This window comes from Taudactylus pleione, unplaced genomic scaffold (genome assembly GCF_031769625.1).
Source record: "Taudactylus pleione unplaced genomic scaffold, aTauple2 ptg000032l, whole genome shotgun sequence".
NCBI classification, from domain to species: Eukaryota; Metazoa; Chordata; class Amphibia; order Anura; family Myobatrachidae; genus Taudactylus; species Taudactylus pleione.
The window spans coordinates 8,061,595-8,080,785 of NW_028284434.1; the positions used below are offsets into that span (position 1 = coordinate 8,061,595).

General features: G+C 43.6%; 1 protein-coding gene across 1 annotated transcript in view; it reads left to right on the forward strand.

Annotated features, from left to right (window-relative positions):
* SDR42E2 (short chain dehydrogenase/reductase family 42E, member 2) overlaps positions 1-17,900 on the forward strand; it is a 57,683-nt gene extending 39,783 nt beyond the window's left edge. Inside the window, exons 8-11 of the mRNA XM_088451848.1 lie at positions 8,475-8,540; positions 9,207-9,270; positions 9,726-9,799; positions 17,691-17,900. Coding sequence (XP_088307974.1) covers positions 8,475-8,540; positions 9,207-9,270; positions 9,726-9,799; positions 17,691-17,900 — 414 coding nt within the window. The remainder of the gene's footprint in view (positions 1-8,474; positions 8,541-9,206; positions 9,271-9,725; positions 9,800-17,690) is intronic.
* The last annotated feature ends 1,291 nt before the right edge of the window (positions 17,901-19,191 follow it).

Genomic DNA, 19,191 nt, shown 5'->3' on the forward strand with positions numbered 1-19,191 from the left:
ATAAAGAGGAGATTGATTCTAAATTTGTGGACTGAGATGCTGCCTACCGACATCAATCTAGATTATTGATAGACATGCAAAGCCGGCTAGATGATATTGACAATAGGGGGCGCAGGAATAATCTTCTAATCAAATATGTCCCAGAAGATATCCCAGAACAGGGTCTGATTGACGTCTTAAGCAAAATCTTTAATGAGTTACTGGTGGCAGCCCCAGACTCCCAGATTCAATTTGACTGTGCTCATTGTGCACTGGGTCCTAGAAGTTTGCCCTCGGAAAAGCCGAGGGATATTATATGCCGCCTTCATCATTATACGATCAAAGAGGAGATTCTTAAGAAGGCTCGACTGTCTGAGAAGATAGAATTTGATGGCCATTCGATACAGATCTTTCAGGACTTATCCTGGCACACACTACAACAGAGATGTCTACTACGGCCTCTTTTGGATGAACTGAGGAAACAGAACCATAGGTTTAGATGGGGGTTTCCTCCCAGTGTTCAGGTTGTAGATTAAGGGGCCCTATGCATACTCAGGGACTATGAGGATGTGCCACAGTTCTCCTCCACCTTAGGCCTACCAGCAATCTTCTTGCCAAACTGGTTAGGTCCCCCCCAACACCATCCATTCCTTCCCTTACTCGGATAGAGGTTTGGCAGAAGGTCATCATTTCTAGACGCAGAATACGTCGCACGCCTGATGCTACGGCGGTAACCTGAACATGGCCTACTGTATCTGTCTGCTGTATGTCAATTGATTTGCTCTTTGTGGTGGTTTATGTAATGTTTTCTGTGTTCTCTTTCTCTCCAAACTCCCCTAGTACAATTATTACTGGTGTGGTTTATATTTGCTGCTTTCACTGATAATCATATTGCAGTCAAGATGGGGTCATATTCCATTTTCTTATGATTATTTTTCAGTTTCATAAACCCGAATGATTGGTATAATTTCCACACAGGTTGTTCCCACATATATGTATCTTTATATTTCTTCAATTCAGGCTATAACACTTATTTTAAATGTGTTTTATATTATTTTGGTGTCATGTGCACTCTAGTTCCCCCACCCGCTCTAGTTCCCCCACCCGCTCTGCATTATATATATTGACTGTGACCCCTTTTGGGCCTGTCACGGCTTCTAAAGCAGAGATTTCACTTAGCTTAAATATTTGTTTTTGGTATACACTAATTTTGCTCGGTACTCTGAGATTTTTGTTTCCTATGCTGTTGTCCTTTATGTATATGTTCCCTTGTTTGTCTTGTTTTCTTTCCTCATGTTTTTCCCCTTCCACCCTCCCTATCTCCCTTCTGCACCTGATGTCGGACATGGCCAGTGGCGGTCAGGGTATGAGCCTCAACATGGTCGCTATATCAATAGGTCTGCTTACCTTTCCTTGTAAATGGCGATGTTAAATGTATTTTCCAATAATGTCATGGGCCTTAATATCCCAGAAAAAAGGTCCCGTCTCCTCCACTTACTTCATGTAGACAGAGTAGATGTTGCATTTTTGCAGGAGACACATTTTAGGAAGGATGCTGCCCCAAAGATGTCCTCGCGCCATTTTCCTTTTGGATATTTTAACCATTACTCTGGTGCCAAGGATAGGGGGATCGCAATCTTGTTTTCAAAAAATTTGAGGCTGTTAGACATCCAGGAGGTGCCTATAGGGGATGGTAGAGGACTACTTGTCAAAACTACAAAAGCTGAGCAGCGGTACACTTTTGTGAATTTATATTTCCCTAATACGGGGCGATTACGTTTCCTGCGAGAGTCTTTAGAAACCATTGAGTCCCATTTGGAAGGTGTACTGGTTATCGGGGGTGACTTTAACTGGGTATTGGAACCCCAATTAGACTCTTCTTCTGGGGCCCCTAGATAATCCCTTAAAGAGGCTCGTAATTTCAGAGCTATATTTCATGAGTTCCCCCTCATAGGTCGTACTCCCGTACAGACTACTTTTTTGTCCATCACTCTCATCTTGAGCTATTAGTTGATGCCACTATTGGCCAGGTAATGGACTTGGATCATGCCCCCATTACTCTATCATTGCGAATGAGCTATCCTCCACCTCGTCACCAGCGTTGGATGTTTAATGAGCAGCTCCTTAGAGAAGTTAACTGTAGAACACAATTACTGGAAGCTATTGATCAATACATATCATCCAACGTGACTGCCGATGTATCGCCAGTGGCGTTATGGGAGGCCCACAAATGTTTCATTAGGGGCAAGTGTACAGTTGGGCTCTCTTCTTAAATAAAAGAAAGTTGAATGCAGGAATATGCTGCTGTCTAAGATTAGAACTTTGGAACAGACCCATAAAACTGCACTGACCCCAGATGTATACGTGGAATTGAAAATAACGAGAGAGGCACTTAATACTCTGTTATCAGAGGGGGTCAGGAAAGTGTTTAGAAGCTGTAGACACAAATACTATCAGTGTGGGAAGAAGCCCGGGAAGGTGCTAGCAAGAGCCCTCCAGGCACAGAGGTCCCAGACCTATATATAGCAACTAAAATATTATTTGGGTGCTCTCTGTTCCACTGTCACAGAAATTGCAAAAATATTTCAGGCTTATTACTCCAGCCTTTATAATTTGACTCTGACCCGCTCGGATCCTGAGAACTTGCGACATGATTCAGAGGTTCAGATATACTTGGATGATATAATGTTCTCTGCTCTTCCGGAAGGTGGTGGTTCAGGCTCTCGATCTACCTTTCACAGAAAGGAACTATCTGTGGCCCTAAAAACAACACCTAATAGGAAAAGCCCAGGCCCGGATGGGTTTCCCATCACATATTACAAGGCTTTTCAGGATAGGCTGATCCCCCTTCTTCTATGGGCCTATAATGCAGTCTCAGAGCAAACACCTTTTTCTGCTCAGTCCCCGGGAGCCCATATAACAGTCATACCTAAAGAGGGTAAAGACCCGTGCTTACCTAAGTTATAGATTTATCTCTCTTCTAAATGTGGATATCAAATTGCATGCACAACTTATGGCCAACCGCCTTAAACAGTGGTTACCGAGTATAGGACCTGATTCAGACCCGCTCGCTAGATGCGGCCGCTCGCTCTCAGCGTATGGAAATTCAGCTAAGTGACGTCAAGGCAGCCTGCTCGCATGGCAAGGCATAAGCACGCCAACTATGTCTTGGCGAGCGATCACTTTGTGTTTATAGACGCCCACCAGCCTGTCTTTATCGCCCACTAGCGTACTTTATCTCCAGGAAGTATATACAACCATCGGAACTTCGGGTACCATCAGATCAGACTTCAGCGCTTGCGGTTGACTGTACCCTACCGCAAAGCAATGCGAGCAGTTCAGCGTAAAAAACAACCAGGTGATGTGTACTATGACGCTGCCTGTTAATTATGCACGCCTCTGAAACGGCGTTGAAACACTCTGGAACGCCTGTGTCCGCAACTCCACTCCCTCGTTAGTACTGCCCTGCCCCTGTTACCACCCACAAACGGCCTCTCCTGTCACTCATTCTATACTGGGCTGTCATGGCAGAGCGAGCGAGCACATTCCGATCTCTCGTACTACTTTGCACAGGCGCACTGCGAACTACACGCATGCGCACATTAGCGAACATCATCTGCAACGAGCGGCCGCTTGCTAGCGAGCGGGTCTGAATCAGGTCCATAGTCCATTCCGATCAGTTCGGTTTTGTTCCCAGGAGAGAGGCTAAGGTTATAGATTTAATAGCATATGCGACAAACAGTAATATCCCTCTGATGCTTCTCTCCCCGGACGCGGAAAAGGCCTTTGATCGGGTGGACTGGGGCTTTATGTTAGCAGTGTTGAAGAAGTTGGGTCTAGGGGATGCGTTCCTCCACAAAATCCTCTCACTGCATCGGGCGCCCTCGGCGCAGGTGAGGGTTAATGGGGTTCTATCTGATGTTATACACATTACTAATGGCAGACAGGGATGCCCTCTCTCACCCTTAAATTTTGTGCTCTGTATGGAGGCATTAGCGAGGGCGATTAGAGCTAATCCAAATATAACTGGTTTAACAGTGGGCTCTCAGGAGTATCATCTAGCTCTCTTTGCAGACAACTTGCTAGCAGTAATAATGAACCCGGTAATGTGTCTGCCAAAACTCATGGGGGAATTTGACCGCTGTAGCCGACTCTCGACACTCCAGGCTTCATTCCCTTTCTCATGGCATCTTGGCCATTTGAAATACCTGGGCATATTGATACCAGATATCTAGATTGTGTAATTTGAACCATGTCCTCCTTCATAAGAGGGTACGCTTAGATCTCTCAGAATGGCATATGCAGAAACTCTCCTGGTTAGGTAAAATGAGCGTAGTAAAGATTAATATACTTCATAGATTGCTATACTTGTTCCAAACAGTACCTATTAGACTTCCAGCCTGATATTTATTAATAGTTCACAATGTTATCCGGGATTTTGTGTGGAGTGGCAGTAAGCCAAGATTTAAACATCAGGTCTTGTTCCGACACAAATCACAAGGGGGTAGACAGCTCCTTATGATTTCAGCTTACCACCAGGCTACAATACTTCATAGAGTCGTGGATTGTTATCAGGTTTCACGGGAGAAGCAGTGGGTTGCTATAGAATCGGCCTCTACTAACCTACGTTTGGATATTGCTCCGTGGTGCTCCAAACTGCCATGTACTGATCACCCAATTGTGGGACCTACTCTGGCACTATGGAGATAGCTGAGGTTATAGCCTGGTGTGTCACCTGGAGGTGTCCCCCCTTACCCCGATAATATACAACCTCCTTTTTAGCCTGGTGTATCAAGACATATGGCATCTAAATGGTCTGCTTTTGGCTTAAATAGACTAGGTAGCTGGGTTTATGGAAGAATATTCAAGCCCTTTGATGCATTGTCCAATGAAGCTGGTTTATCCAGGCAAGACCACTGGTTTTACCTACAAACGCGTCATTTTGCTTGCTCTCTTAGAGAAATGGATCAATTTGGTAGATCCTTTACTTCCTTTGAATCTATCTGTACGAGCAATACCACCCCCCAACATGTTATCTCCACTATTTACCAAATTCTTTTAGCTACTTCTTTTTCTGAAGGGACATCCTTTCAAACTGTTTGGGATAAGAGTATAGCGACTAACGATATTCAGATTAATTGGAATAAAGTATTTCAATATGTTGGTGCATGTTCCACTAGTCTGGAGGTCATAGAAACTCAATACAAAGTTCTAACGAGGTGGTACCGCTGCCCATCTATTATCCAGAAGTATTCTCCTGGGGTGTCGCCTCTCTGCTGGAGATGCAGGAAGGAAAGAGGTACAATGTTCCATATCTGGTGGGATTGCCCATTGATTACACCATCTTGGACCAAAATTATAGCCTTGGCTTCAAAGATTCTTGGCTATCCGGCCCCTGCAAACCCCGACTTTTGGTTACTATCTCATACATACAACCATCCCTCTATCTAGATATAAAAAGTCTCTTTTAAAACATATGAACAATGCAGCCAGAGCAGTAGTTCCGCTCCATTGGCGATCCCCCCAACCGCCTACTGTCTGGGACTGATAACGAAGGTTACTTTTTTACATGTACATGGACGATGTATTTCACACGACCCCGGAGAACCAACCTGTTTTCACTGCACGGTGGTTTCGCTGGCTTGATTTTAAACTCTTCCCCTCCTATAAAGATTTGATTCCACGAGATCCCGACTGTATACCCTCCTGTCAGTACTTGCTGATCTTATTGTTTTATGCTATTCTACTCCGCCATTACTTTGTAAGTGCCCTATCTGTAATCATGCTATTCTCCATGCATCTTCTTTACCCCTCTCTCCGTCCCCCCTTTCACTTCGATTCACCCCCCCCCTTTTCTGTTATGTGTTTTCAGTATTATGTCGGATAAGTTTAAGGAATTGAAGGTTCCTATCTGTTTATAATACAAAATATTATATTCCTTACTGTGAATTTACGTATTGAAATATGATTTTTTTTTTCGTGAGTGATGTTTTTGTATTGGGTTCTATATGAATGTGTGGTCAAAATATTTTAGCTGAAAACGTTCAAGTTGTCTTGTTATGAAAAATTGAAATAAAGAATTTATAAAATAATAAAATAAATAAATAAAATGATGCTAATGACAAATATGATAGCTGCACTAACCTTATTAATTCAATCCACTGAACCCTATGGTAACCTCTGTATTATTGTCAAAACAGAAACATGCACTGTTCACATCCTCTCCCAACCTTCTCTCCCTACACTTATGAAGAGTGATGTATTAGGTTTATTGCTCTTCCAGGCAAATAAATTACCTATGCAATTAACTAAGCTTCTGTCAAACTCATTTTTGCTCACACCCCAGAGAGATTGTTCTCCCGTAATTACCCACAATGGGGCTGATTCAGAGTTGGGAGCAAAACCATAAAATGTCCAGAGAGAGTTAGATTTCAGCAGGGCCACCGAGACATACAATGGGCCTGAGTGTTACAGAAGGCTTGGCCAAATCTGGAAGACATCGCCACACACACTTTTAAATAAATGAAAAAATACTATGCGCACCTCCATGAAGAAGGGCGTTTCTCCTTACTTCATAGCTGGCCTAGGCCCTTGCCGGGCCCCTCAGACAAACCTGGGCCTATGTAATTAGCACCTGCCCTCCCCCACTCTCTAGGCCCCTGTATTTGAGAGGGGAGGGGCGTGTCCAAACGTAAATCTAGATTACAGTGTAAATATAAAGATGTCCATGTGTGGGCTACATGTAAAGACAGCCAGTATTTACCCTTCATGTACAAAAAAAAAATATTTGTACCCTTTGCATTGCAATACGGTTTGTTCCAGGTACAAAGTTACTTGTATTTTTGGTTTACACCTAATTCAGAATCAGCCCCAAAACTGTATGGATGCCCAAGGTTCCGACGTAAACTCGCCACTAACTGAATCTTCCCTTTAGAGATATACATACAACATTAGATTCAAACGCAAATGGGGCGATAGACACAGGAACAAAGTGGAGAGCAGAGAGCTGCAGACACAAACAGAGAGTAACCGATGGGTCAATGGAATCAAGGGAAGACCAGGTAAAGTCAAGGTATATGTGCAGGCTGTGCTTGGACTAAGGAGCTCATTCAGACCCGCTCGCTAGATGCATTCGCTCGCTCCCAGCATATGCAAATCCAGCACACGCCCAGCATGGCAGGCGATCGTACGGCAAGGCATTAGCACGCCCACTATGTTTTGGCATGCGATCACTTTGTGTATGCAGACGATCACCAGCCAGTGTTAAGACGCCCACTTGCGTACATCATCTCCTGGAAGTACATGAAAACATTGCTACATCGAGCACCATCGGATGTGCTCGGAGCGCTTGAGGTTGACTATACCTTGCCGCAAGCACTGCGATCACCTCAGTGTGAAATACAACCAGGTGACGCTGCCTTTTAATTATGCACGCCTCTGAAATGACGTTAAAACACTCAGGCACGCCTGCGTTCGCACCTCCACTCCCCCGTTTCTTGTGGCCTGCCCCTGTTACCACCCACAGACAGCCTCTCCTGTCACTCATTCAACTTGCCTGTCTATGCTGGGCGAGCAAGCACTTTCCGATCTTTCGCAGTGGTTCGCGCACGCGCATTGCGATGCTTACGCATGCGCAGATTGCAAAAATCGGCCAGCTACGAGCGATCGCTTCCTAGCAATCGTGTCTGAATCAGCTGCTAAGTGTCTGACTCTTGCAGTGTGCTTCATTTCTGTTTGGTGTAGTGGAGAGTATAGAGTGGTACTTTATGGTGTAGTGCAATTTGTCATAGGTCAGTCTGTGTTCTAGCACAATGTGCGCAGGATTAGTCTGTGGTATAGGACAATGTGGGCAGGTTCCGTCTGTGGTGTATAGTAGTGTCCAGGTTCAGCCTGTGTTTTAATCTAAAGTGCACAGGGCAGGGCTGTAGGAGAGGTGTGTGAGCGGCCCCTCACGTGATGTAATAGATTTGAGGCCAGCCCTGGTGCGCTGGGGAGTCCGGCTCCGGTGCTATCACAGGGTCAGTCTGTGTTATCCTGTGGTATACTGTAGAGTGCATAGGGTCAGTCTGTGTGTGGTGTAGTGCAAAGAGTGCACAGGGTCAGTCAGGGATGAAGTGCAGTGTGCGGTTGTACCAATCTGTGCTGTAATATAGTGTGAGGAGGGTTAGTCTGGTTGTAGTGAGAGCAGTGTAGTGTCTAACTAAGTAGTGTGGTGAAGTGTATTGTCAGTATCTCCGGCAGGCTGGATGTCAGGCTCAGCATTTAATCCTATAGTGACCTCTCTATGCGATCCTAGAAAAATAAGAAGTTAATGACGGTGGCTGGGACTGTGCTGTGCACATTATTAGGCCAACCAATAGTAGTAGGTGGAAGGAGAAGAGGTAAGTCTTTGTGCCACTGATTGAATGGCTTCAAAATGTATGAAAGCTACATTATTATATAATCTCATCCTGTTTCTCTGCCCTGTATATCACATTTAACACCTTGTGTTCCAGAGTGGGAAGGCCTATTATATCCATGATGGGGAGGATGTCAATTTTCACGAGTGGTTCCAGCCAATGGTAAGTATAGTTGGACAAAATCAGAATATTACACCTCGTACATAGGGGTGATCAAATCAAGCACTCAAGACACATTTAACATGCTTAACGAAGCCTAGTAAATATTTTGATACGAGTGCTCTAATAAATAATGTAAGCAAATAGGCCCACTTTCCTTTCTGTGAGGAGTCGTTTCACTTGCAAGATGGCTGCTTTTCTCAGTATGAAGGGTTTTGTTCTAGTTAGATGTCTGGATATATGTTTGGAATTTTTTTTAATAAATATAATCTTTTTTTATGCTTTTTTTTTATTTAAAAGGGGAATTGATGCCCCAATCTGGTACTGTGCATGCCCACTTCGACTGTGACTGGCCTGGCAAAGTTGGCAGTTAACCCTTCCCACTACAGGCCAGTAGTCTCAGGCAACTGAGTATCAGTAAGCTGCCCGGAAATATATTTAATTATAAACTGCTGCAATAAAGGAAATTTTTGTCATCACGTTAGGTGTAAAGCAAGCAGTAGAAGGAAAACATTTAAGTTGTAATTACTAAATGAGTTTGTCCTAAAGTGTAACATTTCCATTAACCTTTCCAGCTAGACCTGCAAAATGGTGCACAGAGAACCTTTAGGGAAAGGTTCACAAAGATGTTCCGTGCTAATTCACTCATTGCTTTTCTTGTATTTGCAGTTTAAAAAACTGGGTTTCCCGGATCCTTGGATAACTCTTCCCAGTTCTCTGGTCTATGCTGCAGGTATACATAATGTCTATGAGTATTTATTGTTTAGCTACAGCAGAAAAAGACATATGTACTGTAGTGCAGACATCTTATTTCTTAATTTGTTTTCTCGCGTCTGCCACTAGATGGCGTCCACTGGCAGCAATTCAATTGTTCTGTCGGTTGAGTGCCCATAACCACGACTGCACACATTTCTGCTCGCAGCATCCTGAGGTGACAAGCAGAAATGTGTGATAAGTCCATGGTTTGGGTGCACAACCTAGCACGGAGTGTAGACAGAGTTAGCTGCTTTGCACGGCTAAATGCGTTGTTATTGAAAGGTCAAAAGCAATGGACACCTAGCAACAACTGAATTGCTCTGACGAGCTCCCATTACTTTGGGCTCAAAAAAGACAATTGAATTCCTCCCTAATTGTCCTATGTGCACCAATTAACTTACATCTATTTATCTATTTTTTTATGTCCTGTAGCTCTCATATTGGAATATGTGCATCTCATCTTAAGACCATTTATCGACTTGAACCCATTGCTGACCAGAAATGAGGTAAGGTCACTTTAATCCAGGAACAGGGGAGAGATGAGAATGAAGATAAGTAATGTGAGAAATTAATCACTGTGTTCAAATCAAACAGTAGAACAGTATCCACAGTCTCTGGAATAACATTCTCTCTAGGACAACCTCACAGTGCTGTCGATATGCCTCATACCTTACAACCTCAGCATAATATAGACTGTCTGCCGCTCTACAGCACACAGATGTATGTACTATGTAGCCATTACCAATTCTCCTCCCCGATGTTTCCTCCATGGTGGCTCCGCCCATCACTGCCGCTGTCTGGCTTCAGGCAGACTCTTATGGGAAATTATGTGGGAAAGGTAAAACGGGAGAAGGATTCTCACACGGGAAAAAAAAAATCACTAATAGTTTGAATAAAAGTATCCAAGTATTATATAATACACAACACAAAACAGACAGAAAAAGAGCTCTAGAAATAGGGGCACACTCAGGATATACCAGAGCCCAGAGGTCATACTAAAACTCTCCATGGGAGTCTGGTAGCTCACTCACTATTTCAGCAGTCTCCAAGATATTAGGGTCAGTAAGTATGCAGGGCATTCATCTGTGCGTTAGTCTACTGTAGTGTGTGCAGCTCCTGGTAATGCAATGTGTGTGCATTGATACAGCCTGGAAACCCACAGTGATCCAAATATTGAAATAAAAGAGCCTTCCACTATGTCTGTGCATAACACAATAAATAGGCTGAATCATAGCTCACTCTGACAGGGAAATGTATCAAGCCTAGGAGAGTGATAAAATGGAGAAGTTGCCCAAAGCAACCAATCAGCTTTTAACTGTCATTTATCTAGCACATCTATCTAGCACATGTATCTAGCACCATCTATCTAGCACATGCATCTAGCACCATCTATCTAGCACATGTATCTAGCACATGTATCTAGCACCATCTATCTAGCACATCTCTCTAGCACGTCTATCTAACACAATCTACCTAGCACATCTATCTAGCAGATGTATCTAGCAGATGTATCTAGCACCATCTATCTAACACATGTATCTAGCATATCTATCTAGCAGATGTACTGTATCTAGCACCATCTATCTAGCACATGTATCTAGCACCAGCTATCTAGCAGATGTATCTAGCACCATCTATCTAGCACATGTATGTAGCACATCTATCTAGCAGATGTACTGTATCTAGCACCATCTATCTAGCACATGTATCTAGCACCATCTATCTAGCACATGTATCTAGCACCATCTATCTAGCACATCTCTCTAGCACATGTACAGTATCTACCACATCTATCTAGCACATCTCTCTAGCACATCTCTCTAGCACATCTTCCTAGCACATGTATCTAGCACAATCCCTCTAGCTCATCTATCTAGCACATCTCTCTAGCACATCTATCTAGCTCATGTATTTACCACGTCTGTCTAGCACGTCTCTCTAGCACGTCTCTCTAGCTCATCTCTCTAGCACATCTCTCTAACACATCTATCTAGCACCATCTATCTAGCACAATCTATTTAGCACATCTATCTAGCTCATGTATCTACCACATCTATCTAGCACATCTCTCTACCACATCTATCTAGCTCATGTATCTACCACATCTATCCAGCACATCTCTCTAGCACCATCTATCTAGCACAATCTATTTAGCACATCTATCTAGCACATCTATCTAGCTCATGTATCTACCACATCTATCTAGCACATCTCTCTAGCACATCTATCTAGCTCATGTATCTACCACATCTATCTAGCACATCTACCTAGCACCATCTATCTAACACATCTCTCTAGCACATGTATCTAGCACGTCTCTCTAGCACATCTATCTAGCACGTCTCTCTAGCACATCTATCTAGCACATCTATCTAGCACGTCTCTCTAGCACATCTATCTAGCACGTCTATCTAGCAAATCTCTCTAGCACGTCTCTCTAGCACGTCTCTCTAGCATGTCTCTAGCACGTCTCTCTAGCACATGTATCTAGCACGTCTCTAGCACATCTATCTAGCACATCTGTCTAGCTCATGTATCTAGCACGTCTATCTAGCACATCTCTCTTGCACATCACTCTAGCACATCTCTCTAGCACATGTATCTAGCACATGTTTCGAGCACAATCTCTCTAGCACATGTATCTAGCACATCTATCTAGCACCATCTATCTAGCACTTCTCTAGCACAATCTATCTAGCTCATGTATTTACCACATCTATCTAGCACATCTATCTAGCTCATGTATCTACCACATCTATCTAGCACATCTATCTAGCACGTCTATCTAGCACGTCTCTCTAGCACGTCTCTCTAGCACATCTCTCTAGCACATCTCTCTAGCTCGTCTATCTAGCACGTCTATCTAGCACGTCTCTCTAGCACAATCTCTCTAGCACAATCTCTCTAGCACATGTATCTCGCACATGTATCTAGCACCATCTATCTAGCACATCTCTAGCACAATCTATCTAGCACATCTACAGTCAGGTACATAAATATTGGGACATTGACAGAATTTTCATATTTTGGCCTCTATTCACCACCACAATGGCTTTGAAATGAAACAAACAAGATGTGCTTTAACTGCAGACTTTCAGATTTAATTTGAGGGTAATTACATCCAAATCAGGTGAACGGTGTAGGAATTACAACGGTTTCTATATGTGCCTCCCACTTTTTAAGGGTCCAAAAGTAATGGGACTATCAACTCAAAAGCTATTTCATGGACAGGTGTGGGCTATTCCCTCGTTAATTCATTATCAATTAAGCAGGTAAAAGGTCTGGAGTTGATTCTAGGTGTGACATTTGCATTTGGAATCAGTTGCTGTCGACTCTCAATATGAGATCCAAAGAGCTGTCACTATCAGTGAAGCAAGCCATCATTAGGCTGAAAAATCAAAGCAAACCCATCAGAGAGATAGCAAAAACATTAGGTGTGGCCAAATCAACTGTTTGGAACATTCTTAAAAATAAAGAACGCACCGGAGAGCTCAGCAACACCAAAAGACCCGGAAGACCACGGAAAACAACTGTGGTGGATGGCAGAAGAATTATTTCCCTGGTGAAGAAAAACCCCTTCACAACAGTTGGCCAAATCAAGAACACTCTCCAGGAGGTAGATGTATATGTGTCAAAGTCAACAATCAAGACAAGACTTCACAAGAGTGAATATAGAGGGTTCACCACAAGATGTAAACCATTGGTGAGCCTCAAAAACAGGAAGTCCAAACAACATGTAAAACAACATCTAAAAAAGCCATTACAGTTCTGGAACAACATCCTATGGACAGATGAGACAAAGATCAACTTGTACCAGAGTGATGGGAAGAGAAGAGTATGGAGAAGGAAAGGAACTGCTCATGATCCAAAACATACCACCTCATCAGTGAAGCATGGTGGTGGTGGTAGTGTCATGGCGTGGGCATGTATGGCTGCCAATGGAACTGGTTCTCTTGTATTTATTGATGATGTGACTGCTGACAAAAGCAGCAGAATTAATTCTGAAGTGTTTCAGGCAATATTATATGCTCATATTCAGTCAAATTCTTCAGAACTCACTGGACGGTGCTTCACAGTGCAGATGGACAATGACCCGAAGCATACTGTAAAAACAAACAAAGAGTTTTATAAGGCTAAAAAGTGGAATGTTATGCAATGGCCAAGTCAATCCCCTGACCTGAATCCGATTGAGCATGCATTTCACTTGATGAAGACAAAACTGAAGGGAAAATGCCCCAAGAACAAGCAGGAACTAAAGACATTTGCAGTAGAGGCCTGGCAGAGCATCACCAAGGATGAAACGCAGCGTCTGGTGATGTCTATGCATTCCAGACTTCAGGCTGTAATTGCCTGCAAAGGATTTGCAACAAAGTATTAAAAAGTGAAAGTTAGAGTTAGGATTGTTTAGTTTGTCCCATTACTTTTGGCCCCTTAAAAAGTGGGAGGCACATAAAGAAACCGTTGTAATTCCTACACAGTTCACCTGATTTGGATGTAATTACCCTCAAATTAAATCTGAAAGTCTGCAGTTAAAGCACATCTTGTTTGTTTCATTTCAAAGCCATTGTGGTGGTGAATAGAGGCCAAAATCTGAAAATTCTGTCAATGTCCCAATATTTATGCACCTGACTGTATCTAGCTCATGTATTTACCACATGTATCTAGCACATGTATCTAGCACATCTCTCTAGCACGTCTCTCTAGCACGTCTATCTAGCACGTCTCTCTAGGACGTCTCTCTAGGACATCTCTCTCTAGCACATCTCTCTAGCACAATCTATCTAGCACGTCTATCTAGCACATCTATCTAGCACATCTATCTAGCTCATGTATCTACTGTAGCTCATGTATCTACCACATCTACCTAGCACAATCTATCTAGCACGTCTATCTAGCACAATCTATCTAGCACCTCTATCTAGCACATCTATCTAGCTCATGTATCTACTGTAGCCCATGTATCTACCACATCTATCTAGCACGTCTATCTAGCACATCTATCTAGCACATCTATCTAGCTCATGTATCTACCACATCTATCTAGCACATCTATCTAGCACGTCTATCTAGCACATCTCTCTAGCACAGGCTTGCCTACCCTCCCGATTTGGCCGGGAGCCTCTCCATTTTCGGGTGCCGCTCCCGGCCCCCCGGAAAGGCAGGCAAGCCTCTCGGAAGCCTCTGACCCTCCCGTCCTCCCGCTTGAAAAGATTAGAAACCCCCGCAGCGGGGGAGCCGGTGACGCGATTCGCACTGAATCGCGTCATTGCATCCCCGCCCCCTGCTTCACACTGCCGAAAATAACGGCATTGTGAAGAGGGGCGGAGCCACAATGAGGCGATCGTGCGTCTCCGCCCCGGCTCCACCCCCAGTGTACCACCAACTGGCTGGCCCACCCCCGGCTCCGCCCCCAATGACCGCCCCCACCCCCCCCACTGTTAGCCGACAATCAGCTCCCTCCCGGAAGGCTGGAGCTGATTGTCGGCAAGTATGCTCTAGCACATATCTCTAGCATATCTCTCTAGCTCATCTATCTAGCACGTCTCTTTAGCATGTCTCTCTAGCACGTCTCTCTAGCACATCTCTCTAGCACATGTATCTAGCACAATCTCTCTAGCACATCTCTCTACCACATGTATCTAGCACATCTCTCTAGCACATGTATCTAGCACAATCTCTCTACCACATGTATCTAGCACAATGTCTCTAGCACATGTATCTAGCACATGTATCTAGCACATCTCTCTACCACGTGTATCTAGCACAATCTCTGTAGCACATGTATCTAGCACCATCTATCTAGCACATTTCTAGCACATCTCTCTAGCACATGTATCTAGCACCATCTATCTAGCACATTTCTAGCACATCTGTCTAGCACATGTATCTAGCACATCTGTCTAGCACATCTCTCTAGCACAGGGGTCAGGAAACTTTTTTACATTTTACCCCAAAATATATTTAGATACGCTGATGTTACCCCCTTGATTTGAATGGAAGGAAATCATATAGTAGTTCCCCCATATAATGCCCCTGTAGTAGTGCCCTCATATAATGCCCCTGTAGTAGTGCCCCCATATAGTGCCCCTGTAATAGTGCCCCCATATAATGCCCCTGTAGTGCCGCTTGTACAAAAAAAGCACTTAACTTAATCCCCGCTCCGCATCCGCCGCCGTCCTGTTTGCCCGGCTGCTCCTCGGAACTATGGGAGAGACGTCATGACATCAGTGCGCATGAAGAGAGGCGGAAGCTGGAGTTCAGAAGAGAACTCCAGCCTTCGGCTAACGCGGCGCTGCAGGGAAGGAGCCGGGCGCCCGCTGGTCATAACATCTCAGCGGTCGTCCGGCTAAGAGCCTCCCTGCGGCACAGCAGGGCATGCATATGAATCATTCTATATTATAGAATGATTGATATGCATGCCAGGCTGTCCGTCCATTACCCTGAGGAATTTCACTTTTACCCCATGTGGGGTAATTTACCCCTGTTCCCTGACCACTGCTCTAGCACATCTCTCTAGCACATCTATCTATTTATCTAGCTCATGTATCTAGCACTTGTATCTAGCACAATCTATGTAGCACGTCTCTCTAGCACATCTCTCTAGCACATCTATCTATTTATGTAGCTCATGTATCTAGCATAATCTATCTAGCATATCTCTCTAGCACGTCTCTCTAGCACATCTCTCACATCTATCTATTTATCTAGCACATCTCTCTAGCACGTCTCTCTAGCACATCTCTCACATCTATCTATTTATCTAGCACATCTCTCTAGCACGTCTCTAGCACAATCTCTCTAGCACATGTATCTAGCACAATCTCTCTAGCACGTCTCTAGCACAATCTCTCTAGCACATGTATCTAGCACAATCCCTCTAGCACATGTATCTAGCACAATCCCTCTAGCACATGTATCTAGCACAATCTCTCTAGCACATGTATCTAGCACAATCCCTCTAGCACATGTATCTAGCACAATCTCTCTAGCACATGTATCTAGCACAATCTCTCTAGCACATGTATCTAGCACAATCTCTCTAGCACATGTATCTAGGACAATCTCTCTAGCAGAATCTCTCTAGCACATGTATCTAGCACAATCTATGAAAAGACAGTAAAGCTGCGTACACACGGTCAGATAAAGTGGAGGATTTCAACGATAACGATCCTATCAATCGTCCAGTTTCTGGCCCCTGCAAACAAATGGACGTTATCGACCATCGTCCGTCGCCCGGGCAAACTGGCATACATGGTCGATATCGACCATGTTAGCCTGTTTACTATAAGGACCCGTGATCATTAATCATGGGTCGTTATAAGTTAATGCATGTGTTACATGTTCGATAACGATCATCCAACACATACACGATCGTTATCTGATTGTAGTGCAGTCGTCCCGTGTGTACGCACCTTTAGGGGCTGATGGGTTTCTTTGGGCAACTTCTCCATTTTATCACTCTCCAAGGCTTGATACATTTCCCCTCGGTGAGTGCAGTTATGAACATCAACAAATTAACATCAAAATAATTAAAAGTACAACCCACATTGTTGTTAGCATTTTACAGAAGCTCGTGATGCTCACACAATTTGTTTTGTGATAGAGAATATTTCTTTAAATGTCTAGTGTGGTGAGGGGGACAGATGACCCTTTAAACCACCATTAATAAACGTGAGTCCTACCTGATATATGCACATAACCACCAACAGGTTTAATTACCATTTTGATTTTAACGGTTTCACAGACAAGTGATTAATAGGGTCTTTTACCTTAGTTTTTTTTTTAGCTGTTATTATCTAGGTTTTTTCAACTATCTCTAGTGTATATTAGAATATGTTAGTATAGTGTTTCCCAAGGCCGGTCCTTATTACCCACTCACAGTCCAGACATTAGGAATATCTCTGCTTCAGCACAGGTGGTTAACTCAAACTGACTGATGTAATAATTAAGTCACCTGTGCTCATGAATGGATATCCTTAGTACCTGGACTGTGAGTGGGCCATGAGGACCGAGTTTAGGAAACACTGTGTTAGTAGTAAGCTTATCATGCTAATCAGACCACCATTTTGGATTCTATTTAAATTTGCTTTGTAATAGTTGGACAACATAGAGTTTACTCCATTGTCTGTTGAAGGAGACCATCTCTGAAAGACATAGCATGAGAGGGTTAACTTATTACATGCCTATACTATTTGTGGCATTTAATGCTTTTATTATTCAAAAAGTCCTTTTCTGTTCCGGGGCTCGGCCTTCTCAGCATTCTAGGCCTAACTGACAAATAGAAAGGGTTACCATCGGTAGGCACTAATGCATCGGCATTGTGACTGCTTCTGGTACAGAGGGTAAGTCTGCCTATATGTTCCCTGCATCAGACAGAGGCTGCCTTCTCCTTTACAGGTAATGAAAATTGCGGTGATGCACACCTTCCGGATAGACAAGGCTCGGAAAGAGCTTGGATACAACCCAAAGAAGTTCTACTTTGCTGACTCAGTGGACTTTTTCATCAGAAGCAGACCCAATCCATCACAAGGAAGGCTGAACTTTACAAAAACATTTCTTGTCCTGTTCTGTTTATTTATTTGTCTGTGTATACTCCTACTTCTATAGATCCTACCAATATCCTGTACCTCCACATGAGACACGCCTTACAGGTATTTGTCTGTGCATACACCTGCTTCTATAGATCCTACCAATATCCTGTACCTCCACATGAAACACGCAGTACAGGTATTTGTCTGTGTATACTCCTACTTCTATAGATCCTACCAATATCCTATACCTCCACATGAGACACGCATTACAGGTATTTGTCTGTGCATACTCCTGCTTCTATAGTTCCTACCAACATCCTGTACCTCCACATGAGACACGCATTACAGGTATTTGTCTGTGCATACTCCTGCTTCTATAGATCCTACCAACATCCTGTACCTCCACATGAGACACGCCTTACAGGTATTTGTCTGTGCATACACCTGCTTCTATAGATCCTACCAATATCCTATACCTCCACATGAAACACGCAGTACAGATATTTGTCTCTGCGTACTCCTGCTTCTATAGATCCTACCAGCATCCTGTACCTCCACATGAGACACGCAGTACAGGTATTTGTCTGTGCGTACTCCTGCTTCTATAGATCCTACTAACATCCTGTACCTCCACATGAGACACGCAGTACAGGTATTTGTCTCTGCGTACTCCTGCTTCTATAGATCCTACCAGCATCCTATACCTCCACATGAGACAACCATTACAGGTATTTGTCTGTGCATACACCTGCTTCTATAGATCCTACCAATATCCTATACCTCCACATGAGACAACCATTACAGGTATTTGTCTGTGCATACACCTGCTTCTATAGATCCTACCAATATCCTATACCTCCACATGAGACACGCCTTACAGGTATTTGTCTGTGCATACACCTGCTTCTATAGATCCTACCAATATCCTATACCTTCACATGAGACACGCAGTACAGGTATTTGTCTCTGCGTACTCCTGCTTCTATAGATCCTACCAGCATCCTATACCTCCATATGAGACACGCAGTACAGGTATTTGTCTGTGCATACTCCTGCTTCTATAGATCCTACCAGCATCCTATACCTCCACATGATACACGCAGTACAGGTATTTGTGCAGACTCCTGCTTCTATAGATCTTACCAGCATCCTGTACCTCCACATGAAACACGCAGTACAGGTATTTGTCTGTGCGTACTCCTGCTTCTATAGATCCTACCAACATCCTATACCTCCACATGAAACACGCAGTACAGGTATTTGTGTATACTCCTGCTTCTATAGATCCTACCAGCATCCTGTACCTCCACATGATACACGCAGTACAGGTATTTGTCTGTGCGTACTCCTGCTTCTATAGATCTTAC